This window comes from Trachypithecus francoisi, unplaced genomic scaffold (genome assembly GCF_009764315.1).
Source record: "Trachypithecus francoisi isolate TF-2019V2 unplaced genomic scaffold, Tfra_2.0 Lachesis_group5, whole genome shotgun sequence".
Lineage (NCBI taxonomy): Eukaryota > Metazoa > Chordata > Mammalia > Primates > Cercopithecidae > Trachypithecus > Trachypithecus francoisi.
Genome location: NW_022681470.1, coordinates 61,255,278 through 61,271,241, shown reverse-complemented (window position 1 = coordinate 61,271,241; position 15,964 = coordinate 61,255,278). Strand labels below are relative to the sequence as shown.

Here is a 15,964-nt window from a genome sequence, read left to right as displayed (position 1 = left end):
GAAGACGTGGCAGGACGCTTTCTGCAGAGCTACACCCCTGATAACCCAGTTCCCAAGCTGGGCCCTGCGGCTCCTCCACCGAGGGAACCCCACCCAGCCGTTGGTCTTCCTTGTTCTGTTCTGGACGCTTCCTCCAGGAAGGTGCGAGAATGTGCAGGCAGGCAGTCCACCCACGGCCCTGGCGCGCCTACGGGCTGCTCGGCGCTCCTTGAGGGGCTGTGGGGAGGCAGAAATCAGAAGCCCAGATCTCTGCCCCGCGTGCTCCAGGCTGGGTGGTGAGACCCCGGTGAGCCTCCAAGGCTGTGCTGGGTCTTTGGGATTCATCAGTACAGACCCCAACCCGAACTGAGACCCCGGAAGAGGAGGGGCCCTGGGAGGGGCGGTGGAGCCACCAAGAGCGGTTCTGTTGTCTCCAGAAGGCAGACAGGACAGAACACAGGAGTCCTGGGGCAGCAGTTCTGGTATAGTGACCCCACTAGCTCTAGGCTTAGAAAGGCAGATAACACCCCAGAACAGTAAAGAAGGAAGCCGCCGAGGAGAAGAGGTAGTGAATGTGTTGGGCTTCAAAGAAGCCCATTTGCAGGTGAGGAAAACAGGCTCGATAGTCAAGTAATTTGTTCAAAGTCACTGAGTTACTCGGGGATGGAGCTGGGCTTCCAAGTCACACAGGTCATAGTTAGCCAGGCATGGTGGCTCACACCTGTGGTCCCAGCTATTCAGTAGGCTGAGGCAGGAGGACTGCTTGAGCCTGGGAGATGGAGACCAGTCTGGGTAACATAGCAAGACTCTGTCTCTGAAACAAATTAAAAAATTAGCTGCATGTGGCGGTGTGCACCCGTAGTACCAGCTACTTGGGAGGCTGAGAAGGAAGGATTGCTAAAGCCCAGGTAGAGGCGGAGGCTGCAGTGAGCTGGTTCATCCCATGGAACTCCCTTTCCTACCCAGTTGGCATGTTCTGTGAGGAAGAGAGACCCGTGTGGATGCGGTTCCACTGAATGGGCAGTGAGCCAGTCAAGTTAGTGGTCACCAAGACTGTAGGGTAGGGAGTGGGGATGGCACCACAAAGGTGGGGAGGACCCGTGTGTTTGGAGACCATGAGTAGGTGCCTGGGAAGCTTGGACTTGATCCTCTGAGCAATGGGGCCAAAGATTGTAGAGCAGAGGAGAGACGGGATCGCAGAGGTGCTTTCTGTGGAATCCTCCCTGCCTCACACCGCCTCATGCCTTCCCCACTGGAGTTGTTTAGGTGAGGCTTGCTTCTCCTCTTCTGGGCTCGCAGAGCAAGAACTTAGATTTAGCAAAGGGAATTTATTATCTCTGGTCCATCCGCCTCACCTGTTCTTGCTGCAGCTTTAAGATCTTCATGCTACCACATCTCTTCCACCTTAATCCCCCAGATAAAGGCATGCACCCAACATCGACCCTCCCTTTGGCTTCTCATGCCCCCGAAGCTACTCAGATCCCCCAGAAACATTCACACGTCTGGCTCAGGCTTCTCGAAGGATCCGTGGGACTCGTCTGCGGCCCTTGCCCTCTGCCTGCCAGAGAGGAAACCTGCCCAGCAGGCCCATCTGTTGGTCGCCTGCGTTTTCCAGCTGCCTGAGGATTGTGGGGTCTGGGTCTGGGGTCCCTATCCCCCTCCCTGGCCTCCCTCTGGGATGCTGTAATCTCTTGCCCCAACTCCCCTTTCCTCCATTGGCTCTGCAGGGTCAGAGACTCCCAAGAACCCCTCATCTTGGCTAAATGAAAGCAGACTCTCCCCCTGCCTGCACCTGGCAGCCTTGCCAAGTCCTGGAGAGCCAGGGCAGGTGAGTTGGGCTTGATTGGTCCTGCCTGGCACCGGGCCCTCATCCACAACTTGTCTACCCCTTCAGCAGAGCAGCTTTCCTATAGTCAACGCAGGACTGGCCTGGTATCTCAGCTGGGCAGGGGAACAATGGGAGGTGACCAAGGGTCCTGGTCACTGCCGAGCTGTGTCTGCTGCCCTAACCCCAGATTCCCGGCTCCAGCCTGGCCTGCCCTGGGGTGGGAAAGACAGTCCCTTCAGTAGCTCTCTAGGTCCCTGCCTTCCTCGAACACTGTGGTGTGCGTGAGTGGGGTGTGGAGCCACTGCCCCCACACCAACCAGCCAGGCTTCTTCCTCCCGGGCCCTGGGAGGGAAGTCTGTGCTCCTGTTCCTTCCTTTGCACATTCCTTTACAGATAAGGGCTTCAGTTGGTAAAAACGATATATGTGCTTAGATCACACTAAGAGAGACCCACACTAAGAGAGAGGCTTAATTTTTTAATCAAGTTGTTCTAATAATAAACAAAAAATGCAATTATCATGTGAGTGGGGCCTTGCAGATGCACTTTCTCTAGCTCCTGCTTCTTTTTTTTTTTTGAGACGGAGTCTCGCTCTGTCGCCCAGGCTGGAGTGCAGTGGCCAGATCTTGGCTCACTGCAAGCTCCGCCTCCCGGGTTTACGCCATTCTCCTGCCTCAGCCTCCTCAGTAGCTGGGACTACAGGCGCCCGCCACCTCGCCCGGCTAGTGTTTTTGTATTTTTTAGTAGAGACGGGGTTTCACCGGGTTAGCCAGGATGGTCTCGAACTTCTGACCTCGTGATCTGCCCGTCTCGGCCTCCCAAAGTGCTGGGATTGCAGGCTTGAGCCACCGCGTCCAGCCTAGCTCCTGCTTCTTGACAGATTTCTCTATTCAGAAGTGACCCAAAAGCTCATCTGGTTCAGTCCCCAGTTTCCAGGTTTAAGGGGCAGGTGGGACTGAGACTAGTGAGGCTGCCTGGAGGTTTAGGTGGGAATCTTTTGGTTTTTTTCCCATCTTTCTGATCCTGTTTATGAAATCAGTGTTTTTATTACACTTGCCCATTGTCACAGAGAATCTGTGGATAGAGGGAAACCGAGAGAGATGTGGATCGAGGGAAACTGAGGCAGAAAGCAATCTTTGTCTAAGCAGAAACAGGGCTATAACCCTATCATCTGAAGTCCTTCCTTCTGCCTCTGACTCTGAATAATACAGAACCCGGGTACCCCGTAGCTTGGCTAGCATCCTTGTTCAGGGTTATCAGAGACCAACTTGGGCTGAGGGCTAGGAGAAGATCCTGGCATCTCATAGTGGCCCCCAACCCTCTCCAAATGTTATTTCTCTAAATTCTCCGTATTGAGGTGGGGGCGGGGGATGGGGAGGCCCCAGGGCCCCAGCCAAGCCCTCCTGACACCTAGAGACATGCCCCAGAGCTGAAAGGTGATCACCAGGCTGGCTGGGTGAGGTCCTACACAGGATTCCAAGCCCCTGGGCAGTTTCTGGTTCCCTGCAGTCTCTTGTAGGGGACTCTAAAAATGCAGCTCACCCAGACGGTGGCCCTACTCCCCTTTGGGGGGCAGGCTTGTCCTGGTGGTGGAAGGCCCAGGAGGCTGCGCTGAGCCACCCCACCCTCTCCCTGGCGGGCAGGCTGCGTGGTTGGTTAGCAGCTTGTCACTGGTGTGGATGGAGTTAAACCTTTTCGGGGACTATTTACTCCTGATCCTAAGTGACAGCTTGGGGAGGGAGAGTCACGTGGCCCTGAAATCCCCGGGGGAGCCGATGGAGCATGCCCACAGCTGCCTGTGCCTGGGAAAGATGCTGGATCCTGCAGTCACCACAACAGCATCCTCTCCCTGCGCCAGGGACCTGCCAGCCGGAGAGATGACTGATTAGATCAGATTAGATCCGGAGCCCCGCGCTGCAGAAGGGGGCCCCAGGGGCGGGGGAGGAGGACCCCAGCTGGCCTGAGCTGGGGGGAGGGGTGCCTCGGGGCTCGCAGAGGTAGAGCTTTCCAGCGCGGGGATCACACCTCAGAAGCCGGTGAGTCTGTTTTCATGCATCACATAGATGAGGTGGGAGGAGGAAGGCTGGGCTCTGGTCAGGGCTGGCAGCTGCCTGTCTGCCGCGTGAGCCTGGGCTGCTTGCACTGCAGTGCACTGGCTTCCCCATCCCTCATCCTTGGCAGCCTTACTTGGGGATCATGGATGCTGAGAATGCTAATTATAACCCTCCCTGTGCCCCCACCCCCACCTCCAGAGTCCCTGTCAGGGCTGATGCTGTTTAAATTGATTACATTTGAATTGCATCTCCTGGATGAGGGCAGCGTTGGGGCTGGCAGCTTCCTAGGGTCCAGCAGGGTTCCCCAAGCAGGCTAGCACAGAGAGGCCAGCCCACCCTCCCTTTAATCCTGCCAACAGGAAGGAGAGATGGAGGGGGTCCAGGGTCAGGCTCAGGTCAGCCCCAGGGGCTCACCTTCCTCAGGGTGGGGAGAGGTCAGGGTGTGTATCATTCTTATGGGTCAGAGGTTGGGTCGAAGGATGACAGAGGCTCTTGGATTCCAATTTCTAGGAGGCATCTGAGCTCTGGGGGTCTCAGATTTAGTGAGGAGCTCCTGAAGGAGCTGGAGCCTGGTATGTGGTGGAGGGGGCAGGGAATGAGGGGATGACGTTTATAATGATGGGACTGGGCTGCAGCCAGCTGAGAGCCTCGAGGTATTGTGTGAGGATCTGGGGAAAGGAGGACAGTTGGGGAACTGGCCAGAGAAGGGTAAGGAGGGCTACAGTGGAAGGGGAGGGAAGTGGGGCGAGACAGGAAAGTGGTGGGGGCAGGGGAGAAGAAGGGAGAAGAAGGGAGAAGAAGGGAGAAGAGGCTCCTGGGAAATGCTCTTTGAGACAACATGCCAGCCAGGGCAGGGAAGGGGGCTGTGGAGCCTGGGAGAGCAGAGATGGAGAACCGGGATAGAGGGAGAGCCATCTCCGGGGCACAGGAGTGGGGAGGGAGAGCTGCAGGAGGGTGGAAGTTGGTGGGGAGGAGGCTGGAGCTCAGAGCTGGTGTCAGAGGAGGTTGCAGACTTCAGGGATTGGAGGCTCTTCCCAAAGCCCTGTAGACCCTTTACCCCCAATCTGATCACTTGAGTGGTGCACTCTGCTGAGGGTCTCGTGCATGGTGGGGCAGGGTCCTTGCTGGCAGGTATTTGCCTGAGCCCGCTGTCTGGACAGGTGCGGGGGCACTGTGGGCACCTGTCCTACAAATATCCCAAATCCTGTCTTCCAGGCCACCCTGGAAGAGTATGAAACTGGGGAGGGCTCCTGTGGCTAGGACAGTTCAGTCGCCAGCTTTCACCCCCGAGCAGCTGCATTTTAGCTTCAGCAGGACAGGAGCAGACCCTGCTGGTGGGTGGAGGGGAGGTGGGAGCGGCTAGGCTCGGGCCTGTCTCCAGGTTGGGGTGGCAGCAGGGGCGGAGGGCTCCCCGCCTGGCACTGCCACTGAGCTTTCCTTATGGAAACAAGCGGGTTTCTGTGTCTCCACACAAGGGCGCAGAGTGCCGAGGCACAGATATGAATTATTAAAAGTCCTTGGTTTTCCAATCAGTGGTGAGGTGATAAATATGTTAGCACTGGTGTGTAATTAATCTTGGCGGGCTGCTGCACACAGACTGCAGACAATGGGGGTCCCCCCCCTTTTTTTTTTTTGCTGAACTAGGCTTCTTTTCCTCCTTCCTAGGAAGGTGATGGTGCAGGACGCATTACACAGATAATTACTTTGAATGTGTCTGCCTGGATTATTGAGTTGGATTATTCCTGCTTGCAAATGAAATAATTACTGATCCCCCAGTCAGTGAGGGAGGCAGCCACCTTGGCTCCTGGGCTGACATCAAAGCCCCCACTTTGCCCAGGCCCAGCCTGCAGGCTTGGGCTCACAGAGTGAGCTCTCTTGGTCCAGGGGACTGGCCTAGGCCAGAGTGAAGAAGCCGCAACAGCAGATGGGAACATGGTGTCAACTGGGGCTGAACAGGCTGCGGTTCTGTTCTCTGAGCCAATTGCCTCATCGTCTTCCTCACAGCCTGTTGTGAATTTGCTGAGGTCATTGGCACTGGTCTTGGCGCACCCATGGCCCCCCCCAGAGGAAGGTTGGAGCTGGGCCTTATAAGAGAGCTGCAGGATTTGCACTCCCCTGAGCTCTGGGGTGAGGCAAAGGGGCTCTGGAAGCCAGGGCTTAATGAGGGGACTTTAGCAGGCCAGTCTCCAACCGCTTAAAGCACATTCAGAGAGGAAAAAACGACTGTATTTTGGGAGACATTTAGAGTAAGTGGGAGCAGAAGGAACAGAAGTTGAGGGTGGGCTGAGTGGAAGCCTTCTCTCGGCCATCTCTCTGTTCAGGGGGCTCCTGCTCAGCACCCACAGCCTTCAGACGCCCCTCAGGGACTATCTAGTCCAGACTCCCTCCACATACAGATGAGCCTTCCTCAGCCTCCCTGACAGAAGCAGCAGCCTCACTTGGATAATTTCTGCGACAGGGAGCTCATTACCTCACAAGGCAGCTTCCTCTGTGGTTGGAACATTCTTCTATGTTGAATCAAAATCTGCCGACTTCTAAGTTCCACCCTCTGGTTCTGATTCTTTGAAGCTGTGCAGAACAAGTCACCTCTCTCTTTTACATGGTGATAAAAATAGTTTTCTTTTGATTAAAATCGTATATAATAGTCAGTGTGTGGATGTGCTGTGTTTTACGTGATCATTTCTGTACTGGACATTTAAGTTACCTTATTTTCCTTTTACAGATAGCACAGGAGGAACATTTTTGTTCGTAAGGCTCTTTCTGTGCTTTGGGTGACTTAGGATAAATTCCAAGGCATAGAAGTAATATGATAATGGGTATACATTAAAAGAATTATTATTCTGTGAGTATAAAAGTAATACATTGTCATTTAGAAATGTAGGAAAACCTAAAGAAAAGTTAAGAATTACCCATAGATTTGATATATAATTTTAATTTTGGTATATTTGTACTTTTATGAATTCATGCATGAATATATATCTAGATTTATCATCACAATACGTATATATATCATTAAAATCTTGGCCCAGGTGTGTATTATTGTCAGTTAAATGGAAAGCATTTTTTCATATTATTAAATCTTATTTTACAGCATTATTATTATTATTATTAGAGACAGGGCCTTGTTCTGTTGTCCAGGCTAGAGTGCTATGGTGCAGTCTCTGCTCACTGCAGTCTCAACCTCCTGGGCTTAAGCGATCTTCCTACCTCAGCCTCCCAAGTGGCTGGGTCTACAGGTGCATGTCACCATACCTGGCTAATTTTATGTATTTTTGGTAGAGACAGGGTTTCTCCATGTTGGCCAGGCTGGTCTTGAACTCCTGGGCTCAAGTGATCCACCCACATCTGCCACCCAAAGTGCTGGGATTACAGGCGTGAACCACCACCTCTGGCCTTTACAACATCATTTTAAAGTGGCTGCCTCATATTCATCATATACCTTTTCAATTTGTTTGTTGATTTAACCCCTATGTTAAACTATGTATTTCCAATTTTCTACTTTTATAATAAGGGTACAATGAACATATAAATATCTGAATCTTCACACTTATCAATAATTTTTTCCCTTAGGTTGCATTTCTAGAAGTGAAATTGCTACATTATTAAAATATTTTGCCAAATTCCTTGTTCAAAAGCACTAATTTACATTCTCAGCAGCTGTGTCTGAGAATGGATTTTTGTGCCATGAGCATCAACATTGAGTATTACAATCTTTTTCATGGTTTTCATGTACTGTTTCAATCCATTTGTTTGATTGGGAGCGAGACATACAATTTTTAAAAAGAGACTTATCAAATGTGACATTGTCCGTATTAATAGCAATGCAATATATAATATGTCCATATAATAAACATATTTGTGTGTTTGAGTCTTTGGCTTTTCTTAAAAGGCAGTGTGTGCAGAGTCATTAAGATCACAGTTGGCCGGGCACAGTGGCTCACGCCTGTAATCCCAGCACTTTGGGAGGCTGAAGGGGGTGGATCACTTGAAGCCAGGAGTTTGAGACCAGCTTGGTCAACATGGTGAAACGCTCTCTACTAAAAATACAAAAATTAGCTAGGTGTGGTGGTGGGCTCCTGTAATCCCACCTACTTGGGAGGCTGAGGCAAGAGAATCGATTGAACCTGGGAGCAGAGGTTGCAGTGAGCTGAGATCGTGCCACTGTACTCCAGCCTGGGCGACAGAGGAAGACTCTGTCTCAAAACAAACAAACAAACAAACAAACAAACAAAGCACAGTTATGGGGTCAAACTTGAATCTGGAATCTACCATTTACCAGTAATATGATACTAACAGTGGCTTTACCGCTTTGTGCCTCAGTTTCTCCATTTGTAAAATGAAGATAATGCTTCTTGTGAAGATAAATGAGGTTACATATGCAAAGCACATAGAATCCTGCTGAGCAGAATAAGTGACAAATGTGTTTGTTATTATTACCTTGTTGATTTGCATGAGAAACATAGATATCTGAAGATAGATATCATCATCTATCTCCCTCCAAGCCCTCCCAAGTCTCCTTGTTCAAGGCTAAGTGCCCCTGTTCCTCCAAAGACCCTCAAGTTCTTTCTTGAGCTTTCCTGGGGCTCCCACATGAACTGTGGCCTCAGTGGCACAGAATGTGGTGAGGTGACCACACACATGCCCAGGGCAGCCACTTCCTCCAGGAGAATCCCCTGGAATAGTACACTTGCTGGGGGCTTCCTCTGGCAGGTGCATGGATGAAGGGAGTTGGGCCTCTAGTGTCTCCTGGCTTATAGGATACTCCACTGGAGCTGGTACTCCTGCAGCCCCTGTCCACGCCCCTGCGTGGCCATGTGCACATCCTGTCTTGGATTTCTTCCTTGTCAAATCTACCCAGCATTTCTCATTCCCATGAGACCTCTTTGCACTTTCAAAAGTAGCACAAGCTGATCTGATAAACTAATTATGATCCATGTGTTAGCTCCTGCTGTGGTCGTGGAGAGAAGGCTCATCTGGAATTTGAAGACATGGGTTCAAATCCTGGCCCAGGTAGTAGCCATATGATTTGCAGAAGTTACTTAATCCTTCTGAGCTTTCACTTCTTAGCCTGAGAACTGGAGTTTGTATCACTACCACCTACCTAGCTGATACCTAGGTGAGTAATATACATGGAAGTGCTTTGTAAACTGAGAATAATCACACAAATGTCAGTTACTGAACATCATGTTTCAGAAGGCAAGGCTTTAACTCAAAGACCAGACAGGTGCTGAGGTGGATTGGTGGGAAATGTGTTTAGGGTAGCTGGTATTCAGGGATACTGTCAAGTCCTCCCAGGTCACCCACTTAGTCTCTGTAGAGGATTGATCCTTAATGCGTGAATTCAGGAAATAGAGCTGGAGGTGCCAGTGCTGATCTGATAAACATGCATCAGTGCTGAGGCTTCAGGGTAGCTGGTCCACACTGGTTTCAGCTATGACTTCCTCCAGTTAGTTGGAGCTCCACTTCTGCAGTGAGACAGCCTAGGGCCCTCCTTAAGGAGGAGGTGAGGTTCCTCCTTAGCTCTGACATCATCGTGTCTACCCAGTCTGGCTCATCATGATTTGAGAAGAACAGGCACCTATAATTGCAGGTGCCAATTTGCTTTTAATTAGCCAAATGCTTGCAATTAGCCTCTTAAATTCTACCTAGCCTCAGGTGGTGTGGTCATTGTTATGGTTTTGCTTGGTTCCTGGGATCACATGAGCAGCAATGGGCTATCCAGGGACTGGATCCATGCTATCCAGTAATCCTGCTAACGTCACTTGAAACTGGGGCTGTCTTACTGGAGAAATGAAGGGGATGGGAGCAGGGAAGAAAAACCTGCTTTGGTGGGGTGGTGCGGGTGGGAGTGTGGTGATAGAGGCGTAGTGCTGAGAACTGTTCGAATGACAAGTGAGGTCTAGAACCCAGGTTTCCTCCTCCTAACCCAATGCTCTTCCCCTTCTGAGCCTCAGTATCCTCATCTCTAAAATGGGAATAATAATTCCCGCCCTGCCCTCATCACCAAGAATCAAATGAGTTAGCGTAGGAAGTAGGTGTGAATATGAAGCAATGTGACCTGAAAGTCCGCGATCACATCAAATGTGAAAGCTCTTTAAAGTTCTCCATATGCTCCTGGTGGTCCTGGCCACTGCTTCTTGGACTCTGACCTTCTCAATCACTTCTCTACTGTCCAGTAATTCCTGACTCCATTGTCATCTAATCCTGCCAACTCTCCCCCCAACTATGAGTGATTAGAGGGCAGTATTTAGCACACAGTAGGTGCTCAACAAATGTTGGTTGGATATATGAAGCTTTGGATGGGAGGGTTAGGCCCAAAGAGTGGGCACAGAGAAACACTCATGAGAAAGCCTTGGATGGGGGCAGTGGTGGGGAATTTATTCCCTGTTCTCCTCAGTCTTGCCTCTCACTCCTCTGTACTTCTTCAAGGCAAGAGATGGCCTGATTTGTCTTATTTGTAGCTGTGATGTTTCACACAGAGCCAGGCACAAAATGGTTGGTAACTGCTTTTTGATTGGCTGAGTCAATGAGACAGGGTGATGTGGTAGAGACAGCACGGAATTAAGTGGTGAATAGAACTTGGGAACCTGGCCCTACCATTTTCTTTGGGTACATACTTACTGCATGCTCTTTATGTACCAGGGAGGTACTAGGTTGCAAAAATGAATTTTTATTTTTATTTATTTATTTTTGAGATGGGGTCTCACTCTGTCCCTCAGGCTGGAATGCAGTGGCACAATCATAGTTCACTGTAGTCTCGACCTCCTAGGCTCATGCAGTCCTCCCACCTCAGCCTCCTGAGTAGCTGGGACCACAGGCGTGCACCACCACACCTGGCTAATTATTTTATTTTTCGTACAGACTGAGTCTCACTTTGTTGCCCAGGCTGGTCTTAAACTCCTGGGCTCAAGTGACCCTCCTGCCTCGGCCTCCCAAAGTACTGGGACTACAGGTGTGAGCCACTGTGCCCGGTCAGAAATAAATTTTTAAACTCAGTCTTGTAAGGGAGCAGATGAGTGAACAAACGACCATGCCGTATATGATAGAGACATATGCTACACATGTTGGAGGCCAAAAAAGAAAAGGATGGACTCTCCTAGGGGGTTCCCCAAGGCAGGAGCCTTAAGCCGGGCCTCAGCTTGGGAAAATTACTTAACTTCTCTGGGTCTCTGTTTCCTAAGCTATCCTGTTAGGAGACTGAAGTCTTCTCAGAGGTGAGGATGAAATGAAATACAATAATATGAAGAAAATGTCTGGCATTGGATAGTCCTTTTTTTTTTTTCTTTCTTTCTTTCTTTCTTGCTCTATGGCCCAGGCTAGAGTGCAGTGGTGCAATCTTGGCTCACTGCAAACTTTGTCTCCTGGGTTCAAGCAATTCTCCTGCCTCAGCCTCCTGAGTAGCTGGGATTACAAGGCACGTGCCACCATGCCAGGCTAATTTTTGTATTTTTAGTAGAGGTGGGGTTTCACCATGTTGGCCAGGCTGGTCTCGAACTCCGGGCCTCAAGTGATCTGCCTGCCTTGGCCTTGGAAGTGCTGGGATTACAGGTGAGAGCCACCATACCCGGCCTAAATAATTTTTTTTTTTTTTTTTTGAGACGGAGTCTCGCTCTGTCACCCAGGCTGGAGTGCAGTAGCGAGATCTCGGCTCACTGCAACCTCCGCCTCCCAGGTTCAAGCAATTCTCCTGCCTCAGCCTCCTGAGTAGCTGGAATTACAGATGTGCACCATCACGCCTGCTAATTTTTGTATTTTTAGCAGAGATGAGTTTTCACCATGTCAGGCATGGTGAAACTTAATAACTTAATAAAAGTTCAAAATGTCACCTTGAAACCAGGGGATTGGTTGGTGGGGGGAGCTTGGGGAGGGCAGGACCTGAAGGAATTCTGAAGGAATTCTGGTCCCTACACAGCCTCACCCTCTCTTTGCTGGTTAGTACCCATTCAGCCTTGAGTAAGTCCCTCACCTTCTGTAAGTCTCAGGCTCTATCTGCGAAGTGAGGATAATACGCTTGTTGTATGGCTCAATTGAGAAACTTCACACGAGTCACCTACAACATGCTAGGCACATAGTAAGTACTAGAAAATATTAGCTCTTCCTTATGATTTTTACCAACATATTTCACAGAGAGACCACATCTGCACGCTGACACATGTGTGTTGCATGTGTGTGGACTCCCAGATGTGCTCAGGAAGGGCGGAGGGTGAGAGGGCCTGGGGTTAGGCTGAGTGACAGCTGGCTGTTGCTCAGTCTGAGAAGCCTTCCTGGAGGTGAGGCGACTGGAACTCTGTAGAGAAGGTGGGAGGGGTCAGGTTCAGCTTGGGTGATGCAACTGGGGAGGACGGCTTGTGGTTCATGCCCAAGTTGGGGGAGCCTGCTTCATGGGAAACATGTCAAAGGGAAAGGTGGCCCCTGACAGCAGGAACTTAGTTATCTCAGGCACGTAGGCCACCTTCCCCCCACACCCCGCTCCCCCTGCCTGGACCAGTCCTGCTAGCAGCATCCCAGCTGCTCAGTAGCCCGGCTGGTCCCCTGACCTTCCTAAACAAGGCAGCCTGGCGGCCATGCTGGGTTGCCGTGGTAACTGGCGGCCTCCCAGCTGGGTTGCCCGGGTAACCGGTTAGCTGGCGTTCGGAGAGGAGAGTGGTGAGCTGGGGGCAGTCAGCCTCAAAAGAGGCAGAGAAGGACAAGGGCTGGACAAGGAGGAAAACAGATCCCAGATGCCCCCAGCACAACCCTCTCCTCTCTCCCTCATGGGACTGGGAAAGCCAGAAAAAGGCAGGTAGGAAAGAATGTCGTGCTGTTTCCGATCCTTTGTGTGTATGTTTTGCAGTGTGAGTCATCTTGGCCCTCATGGGAAGTTTAGGGGATTTGACAAGGCGGCTCAGGAGCTAACCCTGGCAGTGATAAAACCAGGGGCCATCCAAACCAAGACGTCAGTCCTGGTCCTTCCCCCGCCCCCATCTCCCAGACAACTTTACCTCTTTGAGCTTTGGATTCCTCATCTGTAAAATGGAGGGGACTTGGACCTCCAGGGCCCATGTTTGGGGGCTGTGCCTGGCACTATCAGCAGTGGGTTTCCTTCCTCTCCTTCCATAGTGATTTTTGATTCGGTGGCTGCTTTCCAGCCTGTGAACAGCTTGCACCAACCCTGCTCTGAGCCCAGCCTTGCAGAGGGGATGGTGGTGGGATGGCTAGAATTCTTGAGAAGTTAGAGACATGGCTCTTACCTCAAGGAGTTTACTAGCTCACTCTGCTGAGGGCAGATAGCAAGTTACACAGGTGGAAACATCTGCAAGAGCAAGAAAGGTTTTTTTTTTTTTTGAGACATGGTCTCACTCTGTCAGCCATACTGGAGTGTCCTGGTGAGATCATAGCTCATTGCAGCCTCGACCTCCCTTGCTCAAGCCATCCTCCCACCTCAGGCTCCCAAGGAGCTGGGACTACAGGTGCTCGCCACTGTACCCAGCTGATTTTTGTATTTTTTGGTAGAGATCGTTTTGCCATGTTGTCCAGGCTGGTCTTGAACTTCTGGGCTCAAGTGATCCATCTGCCTCAGTTTCCCAAAGTGCTGGGATTATAGACATGAACAACTGTGCCTGGTTAGAATGTTTTAAAAGGAAGACATCAAAATTTTTGACTGCAACTGGTAGAAACACATTCCAGGAGCACATGTGTGTTACCCTTACTGTAAGTGGTGTATGTCATATTGCAGTCTTGTCTGGCCTATACATATTTTTAAAGATCATCTTCACTCTTCAGCTTGCTTTCACACTGACAGATGAGTCACTTGTTTCAGTTTGAGAAACACTGAGAGAGCATGCACACTCAGGCTCTTCAGGTATGTATAGGCCCTCCCACTGCTCTCACCTTCCAGGTACTGTCATCTGGGGGATCCTCGCCACTCTGATCTATGAGGTCGCCAAGACTCAGAAGTCTCATGACTTGCCCAGGGCCAGAGGCAGCAAGTCCCGGAGCCAAGGCTCGAGCTGGGGCTCTGTTGCTCAGGTCCACAGCCCACACCTACACCTGCTGAATCTGCTGCCCAGTTTTATTCCTGCTGTGAGGAGAACTCAAGGAATCTGTTTTTTTTTTTTTTGTTTTTTTCTTTTGAGATGGAATTCTGCTCTGTTGCCCAGGCTGGAGTGCAGTGGCATGATCTCGGCTCATTGCAACCTCTGGCTCCTGGGTTCAAGTGATTCTCCTGCCTCAGCCTCCCAAGTAGCTGGGATTACAGGCACATACCACCATGCCTGGCTAATTTTTTTGTACTTTTAGTAGAGACGGGGTTTTGCCATATTGGCCAGGCTGGTCTCGAACTGCTGACCTCAGATGATCCGCCTGCCTCAGCCTCCCAAAGTGCCGGAATTATAGGCATGAGCCACCGTATTCAGCCAAGAACTCAAGGATTCTTATAGGGAGAGAAACAGAGATCTTAAGATCCAAACGGTTCCCAGGTGTCTGTCCTGGCCCCCTTAAAACTAAGGGCCTGGAGCCAGGCCTAGAACTCAGGCTCCTCTTGTCTGCTGTCTTAGGGACTGCAGAGGCGGGGACTGAGGAGAGCTGCGAAAAGAGAAGGCCAAGCTTGAAGCAGTCTGGGTGTTCCCTCTGGGTCTGAGGGGAGTCAGCCGGGGAGCATGGGTGAGGCTAGCTGCGAGGCTGAAGCTAACCCCTCCCGACAAGCAGTTCTGGCTGCCAAGCAACTGGACCTCACTGTGAGGGCGTACTTGGTGTCAGGGGCCCAGGCCATGCCTAGGGGCCTCAGGCTTCTGGGAGGTTTTTTGACAGGAAAGCCTTAAATCAGTCCCCAGAGAAGCCCGTTTCTCATTGTCTATCTCCCATCTGACAATGGAGATGACAGTCAGCAGGATGCCTGCCAAGTGTGGCCTTGAGCACAGGCTAAGGTCAGCGCAGTGGGGGAGGCCGCAGGGGGGTTTGGCACCAGGTGGCTGAGGTTGGGAGTGGCTGGAGCGAGAGGGGCGTGAGTGGCTGTGGAATACCCAGGTGGAATGCTGACCCTATAAATATTTATTGTGATAAAATAAAGATAGGGCCTGGAATGAGAAGCAGGAGCGAATGAAGGAATCCAGACTGCTCGGTTCCATTCTCAGCTGTGCTGTGTGAATTTAGCCTGTGTGTCCATCTCTCAGGACTGGGTTGGTTTTTGTGGGGTTTAGTAGCTGATACCGTTCCTACCCTTCCCACATGGACTTTGCCTTTTGCAAACAGGAGAACGGGTAAGGCATTTATGGCTAGGAGACATTTCCTTGCTGTTTGGGCATACTCTCTTTTCAGCTTCAAACTGCCCGACCTGCCCTGTGTTGAAGAGAGGGCTGAGGGGTGACTGATGGCTGAATTAGGGCCTGTGGCTTGGGGAGGAGGTTGCAGAGGGTCAAGAAGCTTCAGCTGTAGCTGTGTCCTTGTCTCTCTAGGCTTCTTGTTAATTTACTCAGCACCCACTGCTTTAAGCAGCATTTCCAACTGTAAAAATGAGAGCAGCCAGAAGGTATCTTGTCCAGGCTCTTGATTTGGCATTTCCGGCTCTTGGTGCCTCTGTAACATGTGGTGTTACAGGCCAGGGTAGTGGGTGTGTACGACTAGGAATTCCACTGAAATTCAAGTGGGATGTACGTTTCTAGCTCCAGCTGGGTGAGTAGAGGCTGGGGAGATGGTGGGTTTCTGATAAGGAGAATCAGTACTTCAGGATGGTACCAGCCGGCAAGAAGAGCATGCCCAGTGCTTCAAGGAGAACTGATTTACACTGTGAAGTTGGATGAATATCTTTCTCGTAGGAACCCCTAATCTCTGCATCCATATACTCTGCCATCTACCTACTCAATATGCTCTATTCCCCCAGCTTGTCCAGGGTGACCTTTGATTGCCTTGGAAGAGTCTGTTTCTGAGATGATGGGCCACTTACCCATGGCCACATTGGGAAGTGAGGGAGGAATCAGAATTAGAATTTATGGATGTTTCTGTGTTTCCTGCTGAGCCATCTTCTTGCCCATCATGTGACCCAACTGTGAGTGTGGGTGTGTATTAGCCAGTAAGAGCAATGGAGGTGAGGGGGATGTGGTTATTTATTTGACTCCAGTTTGTCATGGCT

The 15,964-nt window shown here is 50.8% G+C and overlaps 1 protein-coding gene across 18 annotated transcripts in view; it reads left to right on the top strand.

Moving 5' to 3' along the window:
* PLEKHA6 (pleckstrin homology domain containing A6) overlaps positions 1 to 15,964 on the top strand; it is a 158,607-nt gene that overhangs the window by 14,504 nt on the left and 128,139 nt on the right. For 2 of the 18 annotated variants that reach the window (XM_033197547.1, XM_033197544.1), the window contains exon 1: positions 3,610 to 3,840. The exons of 15 other annotated variants lie outside the window; for them this stretch is intronic. Coding sequence is in view for 1 of the 3 variants with exons in the window: in XM_033197539.1 (XP_033053430.1) it covers positions 12,579 to 12,640 (62 nt within the window). In the remaining 2 variants the exon portion in view is untranslated. Of the gene's footprint in view, positions 1 to 3,609; positions 3,841 to 12,516; positions 12,641 to 15,964 lie in introns of those variants that run through there. One more of the 18 variants, XM_033197539.1, reaches the window with a different exon arrangement.